The sequence below is a fragment of the Dendrobates tinctorius genome, unplaced genomic scaffold, assembly GCF_039654945.1.
Source record: "Dendrobates tinctorius isolate UK_male_01 unplaced genomic scaffold, ASM3965494v1 ptg000104l, whole genome shotgun sequence".
Classification (NCBI taxonomy): domain Eukaryota; kingdom Metazoa; phylum Chordata; class Amphibia; order Anura; family Dendrobatidae; genus Dendrobates; species Dendrobates tinctorius.
In genome coordinates, this window is record NW_027361772.1 from 6,126,535 (window position 1) to 6,142,728 (window position 16,194).

Genomic DNA, 16,194 nt, shown 5'->3' on the forward strand with positions numbered 1-16,194 from the left:
ACTTTCCAATCAGAACTGAGGATACGCCCCCCCCATTGGTGACACCCAGTTGTCAGCTTATACATAATTTTCCATAACAGAGGAGCCGCACGAGGTAGACTTATCAGAACAAATACTGAAAATTGTAATTTTATTGGAAATAACAATTATGTACTAAGACGAACCTGACAGAGGAGATGACAGGTTCTCCTGCCGATTGGCTCAGGCAGCAGGAATCAGCTGCTGGCTCTGTAATTTCAGCCAGGTATGTTTGTTTATAGGGAGAGACCTGTCACTCAAGAGGAGCTGGGTGGGGAGAGTCCGCCTCTTGGACTAGTCACCCACATATCATACTCCCAGGCTTGCCTTACATTGTATGTCTTTTCTGAAAGGCATCAATGTTTCATAGTGAAACCCACCTGGCTGACATGACAGAGCCGGGGTCTGATGTATGCCACTCGTGTTTCTTGCAGCATACATCTTTAAAATTCAGATTGCTGTGTGCCACTAAGAAAAGAGATTTACGTCTTATTCTGGATACTTGGAAATCAGAAAAACTTCTTCTTTTTTTTACTGATCCTGCTTAGGCAATTACTTCTATTTCTAAGGATTCCGTGACATGAAGTGACCACTAGATGTTGGCACAGTATCGGCACACTAGGTGTCTCACGATTAAAGAATTGGAGAAACTTGGATGGTTTTGGGCAAAACAGCACCATGCACGTCTACAGGCTGTGTGTGGTATTGCAGCTCGGACCTTGTTACAATCGGACACAGCCCACAGACTGGTGTAATGCGCTTTGTCAGCCATGTTTCTCTAACCCTGCACAATACGTAGGTGGGTGCAGCTGCTGAATGAGGTATTCCGTACTGATTTTCTCTCTTTGTGGCTGTATATTTGCTCTGTGGTACTTGGTTAGTGTGAAGCTTGTGATTATACTGATCCTGTAATGGAAACATGAAATGACCGTACTCTCGGGACAGCTGTAGATTAACGTCTCTCTTCTACCCCCCACCTACCATGCTGCTTGTCCCCACCTCACCTGCTTCCTGTCTCATTCGCTGCCCCAACTATGTGCCGCCACCTATGTCCTGCACATTTCCACCACACCTTTATAAACCACAATGACACCACATACCGCGTGTGATGCGTTCTCCACCCACCTGTCCCACGTGTCTCATTCTCCTGTGTCTGTCCGTGCCATATACCTTGCTCTTTCCACTGATGTATCCCCCCACCACTGTGAACGCCATCACACCCTTTCCGTAATGCTCATTGCATGGCTGGCCGCATTGCGTTTCTCCTTCTGTAACGCTGCCTTCGTCTGTCTGTCTCTGACCACCGCCCTCCGCAGGGTTTTACGGGCTAGAGGAATCCGACCTGGACAAAGTCTTCCATTTGCCAACCACTACATTTATTGGAGGGAATGAGACGGCGCTGCCCCTTCGAGAGATCATTAAAAGGCTGGAGGTGAGATGTGACCACCCGCTGGAGATGTGATCGGTGCCCCTGTATTTTGCTAGCGCCTTTGCTTTTTTTTTCTGCCTTGCTCCATCTCTTGTTTTTGTGTGCAGAGCTCCTACTGTCAGCACATTGGGGTCGAGTTCATGTTCATTAATGACTTGGAACAATGTCAGTGGATCCGACAGAAGTTTGAGACCCCGGGAATCATGCAGTTCACCAACGAGGAGAAGCGCACTCTGCTGGCAAGACTGGTCCGATCTACCAGGTGCCACCATTGATCCATAAAATGAGTCTGTGAGGTTCTACATCCAGGTCATAATATATCCATTACGGGCTTCTCATTACCCCTTTGGAGCACTGGTCATTTTTATTATCATTTCCTCCTCATCTTCCAAGAACCATAACTTTTTTTTTTTTTTTTCAACCAACATAGTTGTATAAAGGCTTGTTGTTTGTGGGTTGTAGTTTTGGAAGACCTTTTTCAACACATTTCCCACCCTTAGACAAATCTTAAAAAATTCTGGACAACCAGTTCCGGTTACAGAGGTGGTATATAAACCTTCTAGAGCACATTGATGCCATCATCTATGGACTCCCCCAAATGGAGAGCTGCTCTGTAAGGCTAGTTTCACATTTGCGTTTAAGGCCGCAGCGTCGGAGGCGCGGCAGGGGCGGGGCTTAGCGGCGGCCGTGCGCAGCCTGACGCTGCGGCCCTAAACGCTAATGTGAAACCGGCCATAGTTGATCACTTGGCCGGTTCTTACTCAAGATGGGTTGTCTTCCTGAGATTCTCCTTTGAACTCCATCATAGCATGACTTGTAAGAATGAAAACCGCCAGACTTTTCTTGTTCCTTTACTCCTTGTCAGACTTTTTTCCTGGGGTTATATTTGGTAATGTTATACTCAATATTATTGTAATCTCCTGTGAAGGTTTGAAGAGTTCCTCCACCGTAAGTGGTCATCTGAGAAGCGTTTCGGATTGGAGGGGTGTGAAGTCTTAATTCCAGCCTTGAAGACCATCATTGATAAATCAAGCGAGAACGGCGTGGATTATGTCATCATGGGGATGCCACACAGGTAGCCCACATTGTATCCACAGTACTGACCCTAGTCGTTTCTTCATCATATCACATTGTGAATACATGACCATTGTTTTTATATGTACCCTCTTTGATCTGTTTTCTAGAGGTCGTCTTAATGTTCTGGCGAATGTGATCCGTAAAGAACTGGAGCAGATATTCTGCCAGTTTGACTCTAAACTGGAAGCTGCCGATGAGGCAAGTATTTTGCTATTTTTTTTTTATTTTCCCATTTCCAAAACACGATAAAGCAGAATTCATGTAATTGTGTGAAGCATTGGCCATTGCACACGTACGCGTAAAGGAACTGGCTGTGTTGGTATTCTGGGGGCGGTGCATCTGTACATGGTGTACCCGTGTGTGTCATTTGGCCCATCTGACTCACCCTCTGAACGTTGATACATCCTGATGTTTTATTTTTCACGCACACATGCGTGACTACTTTGGGTCCATGTGCAGTTCCTTGTGGACTAAGATACTTGAGTAAAAAAGAACGATTTACTCTTCCTCCTCCTTCAGGGTTCTGGAGACGTGAAGTACCACTTGGGAATGTATCACAGGCGGATAAACAGGGTAAGTGACAGGAACATCACCCTGTCATTGGTCGCCAACCCTTCCCATCTTGAGGCTGCCGACCCTGTCGTCCAAGGAAAAACCAAAGCAGAACAGTTCTACTGTGGAGATAATGAAGGCAAGAAGGTAATAAGTCAGAAGTGAACTTGTCAAGAAGAGCAAGACGCACTGTTGCTCTAGGTCTTGACACGTGTTCTCTTTGTTCTCTCAGGTGATGTCTATCCTCATTCACGGTGATGCTGCATTTGCTGGCCAAGGCATAGTGTATGAGACTTTCCATTTGAGTGATCTCCCATCATACACTACACATGGCACCGTTCATGTAGTGGTCAACAACCAGGTATGGGCCTCGTTTCTGTACATGTAACGGGAATTATATCCAATGAAAACCTTGTGTTTTTTGGGATAAGCATATAACGTATATAAGCATATAGCATATAGTGCCATGGTCAGTGGTAATGTGCCACAAGGGCCAAAAATTTGGCCGAAGATGTGACTTGAAGATCTTGAATCCTCCAAGTTAAATGCGTTAAGAGCTGGAGATCGGAGCTCTTATTGATCCCTGTCCTTAAAGCCCTTTCACACAGAACAATAATTGCAAACAAGCTTTCATATGTAACTTTGTCCCCAATCATTGACTTCGTCAATGAGTAAACTCTAGCACCTCGCCGATCATATCTTTCATTTGCCTGAAAAATTAATAATTGGCAGAAGAAAATTCCCTGTGTAAACATGGAATATGGTGCCTAAAATATGAAAACTGACGACCAAACAATCATATTAACAGTTGTATAATACCCATATAGCGGCCTCATATAAAGGCCTTTAAATAAGCACAGTTGACTTGTTACGCCATCGATATGTCCCGTTAAGGGCTAACTCATGGGCATATTATGAGAGCTGGGTACAAAGAGATGGACAGCTAAATGTGTTAAGGGGTAAAGTCTTTAAGTCTGCATGCACACATTGAGTATTTGTAGTAGATTTTTCTGCAACAGAAACAGAGCATTGGCATAAAAAAAACATTTTAGAAAAACAAAATAAGCCCACTTTAAACAGGACCAGGTTTGTATTTTCTCTTTGTACGCGCTTCCATTTTTCTTTAAATTACCTTCCCCTTTCTATCAGATTGGGTTCACCACTGATCCTCGTATGGCTCGCTCCTCCCCGTACCCTACAGACGTGGCTAGGGTTGTCAACGCCCCAATCTTCCATGTCAACGCCGATGACCCAGAAGCTGTGCAGTACGTGTGCAATGTGGCCGCAGAATGGAGGAGCACCTTCCACAAAGATGTGGTCGTAGACCTGGTGAGTGGCTGCTTCTTCTCACCCAAATTTCACGATGTCATAGAAACAGGACATGTAATTATATCCAGGTTGTGCCGACGTGGAGGCCGGAGTCTGCATCATCAGCTGACGTGCGCACATCAGGTTACTAATGTCATTATTACTCTGTTAATGATTATGTATTTGATCTTTATCAGTGACGTGAGTCGTGTATTTCTCGCTGGATCACGTGTCCTCTAACCTTTCTGTTCTTGATCAAGGGACAATGCATTTCTAGGAAACTTGAAGGCGTTTTCACATTCTCCCATCGTCACTACTCTTCCTGTCCAGCTGTGTTTAGTCCTGGGATATCACCCAGAATGCAGCCCTATTATTCATTGTCCCACATCACTGCATAACTAGTCACAGTCTATGTTCAGAACTCTAGAAAGACTTGTTCACAACCACTTAGGAGATGTGTTAAGTCAGTAGTTGTCGCAGAATGTCGTATAATGGTTGGAGCTCCTGTTTTCTGAATCTGAAAAATAAATACACAAAATATTATCCAAGAGGTGTTATTCACTAAATATTGGAAAAACCCAGCACAAATACACTGATGTTTTGATATTCATGGATGGTAGTAATCGGTCTCTGGCTTGGATTATTCATTGATGATGTATATAAATGATAAGGCCACTCAAAGCTTCTTCTCTCCTATAGGTGTGCTACCGTCGCAATGGACATAATGAGATGGATGAGCCCATGTTTACCCAGCCCTTGATGTACAAGCAGATCCGCAAACAGAAGGCAGTTCTACAAAAATATGCAGAAACCCTTGTTTCACAAGGAGTGGTCAATCAGCCTGAGTATGAGGTATGAAGTACACATGCGCTATCCAGGCATGGTGCACAAGCGCTGGCCAGGCATGGTGCACAAGCGCTGGCCAGGCGTGGTGCACCAACGCTGGCCAGGCGTGGTGCACAAGCGCTAGCCAGGCGTGGTGCACAAGCGCTAGCCAGGCGTGGTGTGCAACTCATAATCCAGTGTTTTGTTACTCTGACATGAAGCTGTTTTGTGAACTCTTTATAGGAGGAGATTGCAAAGTATGACAGAATTTGTGAGGAAGCACTAACCCGCTCCAAAGATGAGAAAATCCTTCATATCAAGCACTGGCTGGACTCCCCATGGCCCGGTATGTGATCAATCTCTGCTGTAGCAATTCTCTTTATGCCTGATCGGGCATGAAGAGACAGTGACTACTGCACATTGGGTGGGACAGTTGCAGAGATGTCTGGCAAGTAGCATGCACATGTCCTAGCCTAATTAATTGCATAATGCCTGCTGGTATCATACATGCTCTTGTCTACACCCAGCATGCTGTAACATCTATTCAGACCCAATGTCAGATTTGGGAGCCATGGCTCAATCCGTTTAAGCGAGGCATTTCTGCTTTGTTCTAAATGCTTCCACTTCCCTATAGGTTTCTTCACTCTGGATGGACAGCCCCGCAGTATGTCCTGCCCTTCAACTGGCCTCAGTGAAGACGAATTGAATCACATAGGAAATGTAGCCAGCTCTGTTCCTGTGGAGGACTTTACTATCCATGGAGGTAAAGTTTTTTTCTGTTTATTTTTATTTTATTTTATCTATTTTAGGGACATTGTTATCTGGGCTTATACAATAACCTTTTGCCTCCCCCAGGCCTAAGCCGTGTATTGAAGGCCCGTGGGGAAATGGTGAAGAGCAGAACTGTTGACTGGGCACTGGCCGAGTATATGGCATTTGGCTCACTCCTAAAGGAAGGCATCCATATTCGTCTGAGTGGGCAAGATGTAGAGAGAGGAACCTTCAGGTATTACCACAATAGATTGATGTAGTGATTTGAACTGGAGACTTCTTATTATAGGGGTAATTAAGACACTGACCAATATAGGCCATATATATGCACACACACACGTCGAATAAATCCGCACTCTGGCTGTAGAATTTATACTAATTAGCTTTCAGAAAGCTATAATTTCCTGATAAAATCTCCCTGGTTTTCAATACACTTTATCCAATTGACAGCAAGCTTTCACATTCCCTCATTAAAAAAATATTTTAGGCTGAGCAGTTAGACATGAACGCACCTGTTATGGGTTGGCGGAACGCACCAAATAATAAAGAAGGTATAAGGTGCGTTCGCAGCCCGGGGTCCACCGTGCAGAGATGGTAAATGCTGCTCGGTAATGGCGGACGCTATATGGCAGTATAAAGGAAGAACACAAGCGGGTTAGCATCACCCGGTGTGTACAGGGCGAACTCTGTTACCGCACTACCGCAAAACATAAATGCCGGTGCCTGTTTAGCTCACAGAGCTCGGCAATGGAGCCCACAGAATGCGGTCACAGAACTCTGCCCTAAGGACACGGGGTCAGAGTTCCTCTAGACCTTCTGAGCGCGCGGCGTCGCACCTGCGGACACCACTATAGACGCTGACTATGGTGGAGTGTCGAGCAAGTGCACCGTGGCGTGCAGAGCCACAGGTGGACACTGATGCCAGTCTCAGAATCTGCCTCTGCTTACTCCTTAGTCTGGGCACTTAACAGGCTAGGCTGCACAACACATGCATACCAAGGGTAGGGGTTTCTTAATGAGTCATTCACCAGAAACATTCATACATGCATACAACACTCACTCCACATAGTCTGATAATGCAGTCTGTACTAGCGCATGGCCGAGTGGCCATGCGACCCTTTTATAGCAGTGTCCTTCCGGGACCTTCCTGATGGTCCAATCCAAGCTGGAGAAGGACCTGAGCATGTGACCTCCGATCTCCAATGGGAGATCGTCCCACGGGCATGCTCAGTGGACCGAAAGGAGGACTTAGTCCCTGGAGTAGCTCGATGCTGACCAGCATGTGTTGCTATAGCTGGACCAGAGGTGGCAGCAGCAACCAAACCCACAGTGCTAGTCTGAGCAGAGCGCCGGGATCGACGAGTCTGCTGAGCAGCCTCCTCTGTGTTCGAAGAGGAATGGGAGACCGCCGAAGGCAAGGCTCGGGATTCCTGCTGTGCAGCGACAGGAACCCGACGCCTAACAGCACCTCTGTCTTCACCTCTTCATCAGACTTGAATCTTCGTCCTCGTCTGTCCAACAGAATCCTTTCATGTGCTCAATGCTGTCATCAGTCGTGGACAAGTGTCCAGCTACTTCTTCATGGCTGACACTTGTACCATCTTCCTCGAGTTTTACTATACATTTATGCACACTTTCCCCATACTGTGCTCATAGAAATGGGACAGCCATTTTATCTCGCACTGCAGTTACAAAGGAACTGACATAAAATACTCAAACTTGCACAGCAGTGACCAGGGAGACATCGACCTTGTACAGAAAGCACTTATAAGGCGGTACTGACAACAGAAATTTTAATGTAACCGTAGTGCCAAACATTTTTGACATACCCTCTTGTGTGCGCGTGTGTGTGGTTATGTGCGTGTCTATATATAGATTATATATATCTCAAAAAATAAAGTGAACACTCGAATACCACATCCTAGATCACTGAATTAAATATTCCAGTTACAAATCTTTATTCATTATATAACGGAATGTGGGAAGAACAATATAACATAAAAATGATCAATGTAAATCAAAATTAATATCCCATGGAGGTCTGGATTTGGAGTGATTCTCAAAATCAAAGTAGAAAATCAAATTACAATCAAATGTATCAAGACAAGGAAATGATGCTCAGTAGCGTGTGTGGCCTTCACGTGCATAACCTCCCTAAAATTTCTGGGCATGGTCCTAATGAGACAGCGGATATTCTCCTGAGGGATCTCCTCCCATACCTGGATTAAAGCTTCAGGGTGTTAGCCTAACACCCACTTGTGGACGTCGGGCCCTCATACCACCCTCATGGAGTCTGTTTCGGACAGGTTGAGCAGACAAATAGATGTTAGTGGCCTGCTGGAAGTCATTTTGAAGAGCTCTGGCACTGCTTCTTCTGTTCCTCCTTGCACAAAGGAGGAGCTAGCGGTCCTGCTGCTGGGTTGTTGCCCTCCTACAAACCCCTCCAAGTATCTTGTTGTGCTGGCCTGTCTCCTGGTATCTGTTCCATGCTCTGGACACTGTACTGACAGACATAGCAACCCTTCTTGCCACAGCTCACACTTATGTGCCATCCAGGATGAGCTACCTGAGCAACTTCTGTGGGTTGCTACTGTACCTCTAGGGGTGAGAGCACAAAATGCAAAAGTGACCAAAACAACAGCCAGAAAAGATGATAGAGAAATGGTCTGTGGTTACCCCTGCAGAACCATTCATTTTTATAGGAGTTGTCTTAATAATTACCTATCATTTCTACCTGTTGTCTGTTGTATTTGCACTACAGCAGGAAAAATTGATTCACAATCAGTGGTGCCTCATAACTGGACAGGTTGATTTCACAGAAGTGTGATTGACTTGGAATTAGATTGTGTTTAAGTGTTCCCATTATTTTTTTGAGCAATGTACATTATATACAGCTCTGGCAAAAATTAAGAGACCGCTGCACAGTTGTATAAAAATCAGCTTCTCTACATGTCTGACAGCCATTCCATTCCAGTGTCAGTTGAATTCCTACCAGAGTACACCTCATTCTACTTAATGTGCTTCTGATTAGGTGATCACCTGAACCAAATCTTATTTAACAAAGGAAAGTATAAAAAAACCCTGCTGTGGTGTTCACAATCCTCTTGCAATAGGACAAGCTTAATGGCAAATCAAGTGCTAGTAATATCCCAAAAGTAATAGGAATGAAAAAATAACTTTTAGCCATGCCAAAGGAGTTGACAAGAAAAGTCTTGTGTGAGGAAAAGAAGGGCTCAATTCTGGCTTCACCAGCAGAGGGATACAGTGAGCGTCATGTTGCCTCTATCCTTAAAATTTCTAAGACGGCTGTCCATTACAACAAGGTCAAGCAGCAGACATTGGGGACAACAAAGCTACAGACCGGCAGAGGGTGAAAATGACTCTCCACTGACTGGGATGACCGTCATCTTATTCGAATGTTACTCAGCAACCACAGGATGACATCAAGTGACCTACAAAAGGAATGGCAAATGGCAGATGTGGTGAAGTGCATGCCATTAACAGTTCGTAACAGGCTCCTAGAGGCAGGTCTCAAGTCATGTAAGGTAGAATAAAGCCATTCATCAATAAGAAGCAAAGGAGAGCCAGGCTGAAGTTTGCCAAAGACCATAAGGATTGGACCATAGAGGACTAGAGTAAGGTAATCTTCTCTGATGAGTCTAATTTTCAGCTTTGCCCAACACCTGGTCGTCTAATGGTTAGACAGAGGCCTGAAGTGGCATACATGCCACAGTGTCTTGCAGCCACTGTGAAATTTGGTGGAGGATCGGTGATGATCTGGGGATGTTTCAGCAAGGCTGGAATTGGGCAGGTTAATATTTGTGAAGGACGTATGAATCAAGCCACATACAAGGTTATCCTGGAAAAACAGTTGATTCCTTCTGCTCAGGCAATGTTCCCCAACTCTGAGGACTGGTTTTTCCAGCAGGACAATGCGCCATGCCACACAGCTAGGGCAATCAATGTGTGGATGGATGACCACCACAATAAATCCCTGTCATGGCCAGCCCAATCTCCAGACCTGAACCCCATTGAAAACCTCTGGAATGTAATCAAGAGGAAGATGGATAGTCACAAGCCATCAAACAAAGAAATGCTTACATTTTTGTACCAGGGGTGGCATACGGTCACCAAAAAGCAGTGTGAAAGACTGGTGGAAAGCATGCCAAGACGCGTGAAAGGTGTGATTAAAAATCATGGTTATTCCAGAAAATTGATTTCTGAACTCTCCCTGAGTTAAAACATTAGTATTGTTGCTGCTAAATGATTATGACCTTGTTTTCATAGCATTATTTGAGGTTGTCAAGCACTACATTTTTTTTTTTTTGTTACTTTGACCATTTCTCATTTTCTGAAATTAATTACAAAATTTAGTGCTTGGAAATTCAAAAACATGATGTCGGTAGTTTATAGAATAAAAGAGCGATTTACATTTTACTCAAAAATATTCCTATAAAGAGAAAAATCAGACAAACTGAAAGTTTTGCAGTGGTCTCTTAATTTTTGCCAGAGCTGTATATGCACTCATGATAGAGATGCCAGAAACAGATCTGATTATTCCAGTCATCTGTTCTGTTGAGCTTGGTGATATATATAGGGTGTGTGCACACTATTGCTTTGTCCTTATACACTTGTCTCCCCATCAGCCACCGTCACCACGTGTTGCATGACCAAAATGTGGACAAGAGGACTTGTATCCCTATGAATCATCTGTGGCCCAATCAAGCTCCATATACAGTGTGCAACAGCTCGCTCTCGGAGTACGGTGTGCTTGGTGAGTGTGTGCTACATTACAGCCACCATATGATGGAGTTCTATGTTATGAAGGCCGTGGCTTCCTATTTGATGTAGTCAATAATGGAAGGAAAGTGTAGAAGGTGTTCACTGTGTCGTTTTCTGTGGGTCACGTAGTCCTCACAATATGATATATGTCTGGGTGGTTAGAGCTGGGCAGACCTTTAACAAACACGGAGTATATTTGATATTTTAAATGCACGGTTTGTCTCTTCCAGGATTCGAACTTGGATTTGCCATGGCCAGCCCAAATGCACTGGTCCTCTGGGAAGCCCAGTTTGGAGATTTCCACAACACAGCTCAGTGTATCATTGATCAGTTCATCTGCCCCGGGCAGGCTAAGTGGGTACGACAGAATGGAATTGTCCTGTTACTACCCCATGGCATGGAGGGAATGGTAAGAAAGTGATTACCTACAGGTTTTAATAAAATAAAGGCTCTTTATAACAGTTACACAGAGAGAGAGAAACGTAAATTTAGGATTGGACACCTTTTAATCAGATTTAACTGTTCTCCTGGGATTAATATCGCTAGATGCCGGGCCCGCCAAAGCATAATTCTGCTTACCAGAGCTTGCACATGCTGTGTCCTGAACCCAAGCATGTCAGCTTACAATCACTCACATATACAGCTGAGATATTTTTACTAATTGTGCAGCATATTTAATAAATGAAACCTGTCGGGTCCAATTATTATTATTATTTATATAGCACCATTGATTCCATGGTGCTGTACATGAGAAGGGGTTACATAAAAATTACAGATATCACTTACAGTAAACAAACTAACAATGGCAGACTGATACAGAGGGGAGAGAGGACCCTGCCCTTTTGGGCTTAGATGCTACAGGATGGTGGGGAAGGAGACAGTAGGTTGGTGGTTTGCAGCAGTTCCAGTGTTGGTTGAGGTGATATCAGCGGTAGTGGTGAGAAGGTAGTGGGGTCATTGCAGGCTGTAGGCTTTCTTGAAGAGGTGGGTTTTCAGTTTCCGTCTGAAGGATCCGAATGTGGTTGATAATCGGACATGTTGGGGCAAAGACTTTCAGAGGATGGGGGCTTTTCGGGATAAGTCTTGAAGGCAGTTGGGTGAGGAGCGAATAAGTGTGGAGGAGAGAAGGAGGTCTTGTGATGACCGGAGATTACGTGAGGGAAGGTATCGGGAGATTAGTTAAGAGACATATGGGGGAGACAGGTTATAGATGGCCTTGTAGGTCAGTATTAGTAATTTGAACTGGATACGCTGAGGGAATGGAAGCCAGTGAAGAGATTTGCAGAGAGGAGAAGCGAAGGAGTAGCGAGGAGAGAGATGAATTAGTCGGGCAGCAAAGTTAAGGATGGACTGGAGAGGTGCGAGGGTGTTAGCAGGGAGACCACAGAAAAGGATGTTGCAGTAGTCGAGGCGGGAGATGATGAGGGCGTGCGCAAGCATTTTAGTAGATTGAGGGTTGAGGAAAGGACGGATTCTGGAAATATTTTTGAGCTGGAGGTGACAGGAGGTAGAAAGAACTTGGATGTGCGGTTTGAAGGACAGGGCAGAGTCAAGGGTTACACCGAGGCAGCGGACTTTCGATACTGGGGAAAGCGTGATGTCATTATTTGTGATAGGTCAGGTAAGGAAGATCTGTGAGATGGAGGAAAGATGATTTCAGATTTGTCCACATTGAGCTTGAGGAAGCGAGAGGAGAAGGAGGATATGGCTGATAGACACTCAGGGATTCTGGACAGCAGAGAGGCGACGTCTGGGCCAGAGAGGTAGATCTGTGTGTCGTCAGCATAAAGGTGGTACTGGAATCCATGGGACTTTGAGTTGAACCAGGCCAAGGGTATAAATTGAGAAGAGTAGGGGTCCTAGAACAGAGCCTTGGGGGACTCCAACCGAGAGAGGGTGGGATGAGGAGATAGTGTGGGAGATGCTGAATGTGCGGTTTGAAAGGTATGAGGAGATCCAGTGTAGGACGAGGTCTTTGATGCTAAAGGAGGAGAGGATCTGTAGTAGGAGGCAGTGGTCAACTGTGCCGAATAAAGAGGACAGGTCTAGAAGCAGGAGTATAGAGTATTGTCCGTTTGCTTTGGCTGTAAGTAAGTCGTTAGTAATTTTGGTCAGGGCTGTCTCAGTGGAGTGATGGGGGCAGAAACCAGATTGTAGATTCTTTTTCTGGGAGCTGCCGGCTTTCAGTCATATAGGCGTGTCCAGAGCAATTACAGTCATTGCTCACAGTACTAAGAGCTTTGCTGTAAGCACGCCCTGGCACTGACGCACTGTAAAGTTGGCTGTCAATCAGTGCCAGGGCGTGCTTACAGCTGCCGCTCTCAGTGCTGTGAGCAATGACTGTAATTGCTATGGACACGCCTATATGACTGAAAGCCGGCAGCTCCCAGAAAAAGAAAAAAAAAGTTCATTTTTCTCCCTGTTGCCGCACTTTCAGTACTGCAGCCAGGCACCTCCATTACACTATTAACCTGCGTATTAACCCTATATCTGCAGGTTCATAGCATTGTTGGATCTGATTTTTTAAGTGTTACAAGCACTTTTTACTCCTCAACTGATAGATGGCATGGCTATGGGGGAGAGCAATGGTTTACCAGGAAAGGATCACAGCTTAATACAGTGGGGAAAAAAAGTATTTAGTCAGTCAGCAATAGTGCAAGTTCCACCACTTAAAAAGATGAGAGGCGTCTGTAATTTACATCATAGGTAGACCTCAACTATGGGAGACAAACTGAGAAAAAAAAATCCAGAAAATCACATTGTCTGTTTTTTTTTCATTTTATTTGCATATTATGGTGGAAAATAAGTATTTGGTCAGAAACAAGCAAACAAGATTTCTGGCTCTCACAGACCTGTAACTTCTTCTTTAAGAGTCACCTCTTTCCTCCACTCATTACCTGTAGTAATGGCACCTGTTTAAACTTGTTATCAGTATAAAAAGACACCTGTGCACACCCTCAAACAGTCTGACTCCAAACTCCACTATGGTGAAGACCAAAGAGCTGTCAAAGGACACCAGAAACAAAATTGTAGCCCTGCACCAGGCTGGGAAGACTGAATCTGCAATAGCCAACCAGCTTGGAATGAAGAAATCAACTGTGGGAGCAATAATTAGAAAATGGAAGACATACAAGACCACTGATAATCTCCCTCGATCTGGTGCTCCACGCAAAATCCCACCCCGTGGGGTCAGAATGATCACAAGAACGGTGAGCAAAAATCCCAGAACCACGCGGGGGGACCTAGTGAATGAACTGCAGAGAGCTGGGACCAATGTAACAAGGCCTACCATAAGTAACACACTACGCCACCATGGACTCAGATCCTGCAGTGCCAGACATGTCCCACTGCTTAAGCCTGTACATGTCCGGGCCCGTCTGAAGTTTGTTAGAGAGCATTTGGATGATCCAGAGGAGTTTTGGGAGAATGTCCTATGGTCTGATGAAACCAAACTGGAACTGTTTGGTAGAAACACAACTTGTCGTGTTTGGAGGAAAAAGAATACTGAGTTGCATCCATCAAACACCATACCTACTGTAAAGCATGGTGGTGGAAACATCATGCTTTGGGGCTGTTTCTCTGCAAAGGGGCCAGGACGACTGATCCGGGTACATGAAAGAATGAATGGGGCCATGTATCGTGAGATTTTGAGTGCAAACCTCCTTCCATCAGCAAGGGCATTGAAGATGAAACGTGGCTTGGTCTTTCAACATGACAATGATCCAAAGCACACTGCCAGGGCAACGAAGGAGTGGCTTCGTAAGAAGCATTTCAAGGTCCTGGAGTGGCCTAGCCAGTCTCCAGATCTCAACCCTATAGAAAACCTTTGGAGGGAGTTGAAAGTCCGTGTTGCCAAGCGAAAAGCCAAAAACATCACTGCTCTAGAGGAGATCTGCATGGAGGAATGGGCCAACATACCAACAACAGTGTGTGGCAACCTTGTGAAGACTTACAGAAAGCGTTTGACCTCTGTCATTGCCAACAAAGGATATATCACAAAGTATTGAGATGAAATTTTGTTTCTGACCAAATACTTATTTTCCACCAAAATATGCAAATAAAATGAAAAAAAACCAGACAATGTGATTTTCTGGATTTTTTTTTCTCAGTTTGTCTCCCATAGTTGAGGTCTACCTATGATGTAAATTACAGACGCCTCTCATCTTTTTAAGTGGTGGAACTTGCACTATTGCTGACTAACTAAATACTTTTTTTCCCCACTGTATGCACTTAATGTGCAGAAATGAGGGTATTATTGTATATGGTAAGTTACACATATAAATCTGTTTGTCCTTTAGGGTCCTGAACATTCCTCTGCAAGACCTGAACGCTTCCTGCAGATGTGCAATGATGACCCAGATATGTGGCCTGTAAGTCGACCTGTTGTATCCTTCTTTTTAGGTTTGGGTGAGTTTATGTCTAGTTTTACGATTTCCACCATCACATTGATTTCAAGCAAAATGGGAAGGGAGCATCGCCTTGCTAAATGGTGTACTTGTTAACCTTTGGGTTATCTGTATGACGCAGGCAGGGGATGACATGGACACATTATAGTGGTGCCCTATAACTAATGAGTGCAATGGATTATTGATGAGGACAGAGAAATACCAGAGTGCTGATAGCAATTATGGGTAGAGGTTACTTGCTGGTGTAAATATGTATGTATACCCCCCTCACATGTAAAGCGCCATGGAATAAATGGCGCTATAACAATAAATAATAATAATAATAATAAATGCAGAACCTGAATGTGATTTCTACCTTTTACTTCCTCAACAGAAAGCTTCTGAAGACTTTGCCGTTCGTCAACTTTATGATTGTAACTGGATTGTTGTCAATTGCTCCACTCCAGCCAACTTTTTCCATGTGCTCCGCAGACAGATCCTGCTACCTTTCCGGAAACCGGTGTGTATGGTTTTGGATATATATGTATGTGTGTGTGTGTGTGTGTGTGTGTGTGTGTGTGTGTGTGTGTGTGTGTGTATATATAATTTTTTTTTTTCTTTTTTGAGGGGTGGACACAATATTTTTACTGTTAAACCGTTAATCATATTACCACTTAAATGGTTACTGTCAATTCAACAAATTTTGCACCACTCCAAACAGTACAAGAAATCATAAGAATATCTTATCAATAAATGACGAAAGTGTCACAAGTTTTGGCATTTTTGCTGTTTACCAAAACATATAGAAGATACAGTTATATAATCAATATGGGCTTAACATGCAGACACTCAACTTTAGTTTGAGGGTATTCACATCATAATTGGAGTAAGGGTTTATGAATTACAACTCTTTAATATGTAGCTGCCTCTTTTAATGGGACCAAAAGTAATCTCAAAAGCTCGTTAATGGGCTGCATGGACCTTTCCTTCATTAATCTATCAATTAAGTAGGTACAAGGTCTGGAGCTTATTCCAGATATGGAATTT

General features: G+C 44.3%; 1 protein-coding gene across 3 annotated transcripts in view; it reads left to right on the top strand.

Moving 5' to 3' along the window:
* Positions 1-16,194, top strand: part of OGDH (oxoglutarate dehydrogenase) — a 68,300-nt gene that overhangs the window by 38,761 nt on the left and 13,345 nt on the right. For all 3 annotated transcript variants that reach the window (XM_073588639.1, XM_073588637.1, XM_073588638.1), the window contains exons 5-19: positions 1,335-1,450; positions 1,555-1,709; positions 2,376-2,522; positions 2,632-2,722; positions 3,044-3,223; positions 3,309-3,437; positions 4,226-4,405; positions 5,084-5,236; positions 5,453-5,555; positions 5,844-5,972; positions 6,065-6,215; positions 10,627-10,754; positions 10,993-11,171; positions 15,061-15,132; positions 15,542-15,667. In XM_073588639.1, coding sequence (XP_073444740.1) covers positions 1,335-1,450; positions 1,555-1,709; positions 2,376-2,522; positions 2,632-2,722; positions 3,044-3,223; positions 3,309-3,437; positions 4,226-4,405; positions 5,084-5,236; positions 5,453-5,555; positions 5,844-5,972; positions 6,065-6,215; positions 10,627-10,754; positions 10,993-11,171; positions 15,061-15,132; positions 15,542-15,667 — 2,039 coding nt within the window. The remainder of the gene's footprint in view (positions 1-1,334; positions 1,451-1,554; positions 1,710-2,375; positions 2,523-2,631; positions 2,723-3,043; positions 3,224-3,308; positions 3,438-4,225; positions 4,406-5,083; positions 5,237-5,452; positions 5,556-5,843; positions 5,973-6,064; positions 6,216-10,626; positions 10,755-10,992; positions 11,172-15,060; positions 15,133-15,541; positions 15,668-16,194) is intronic.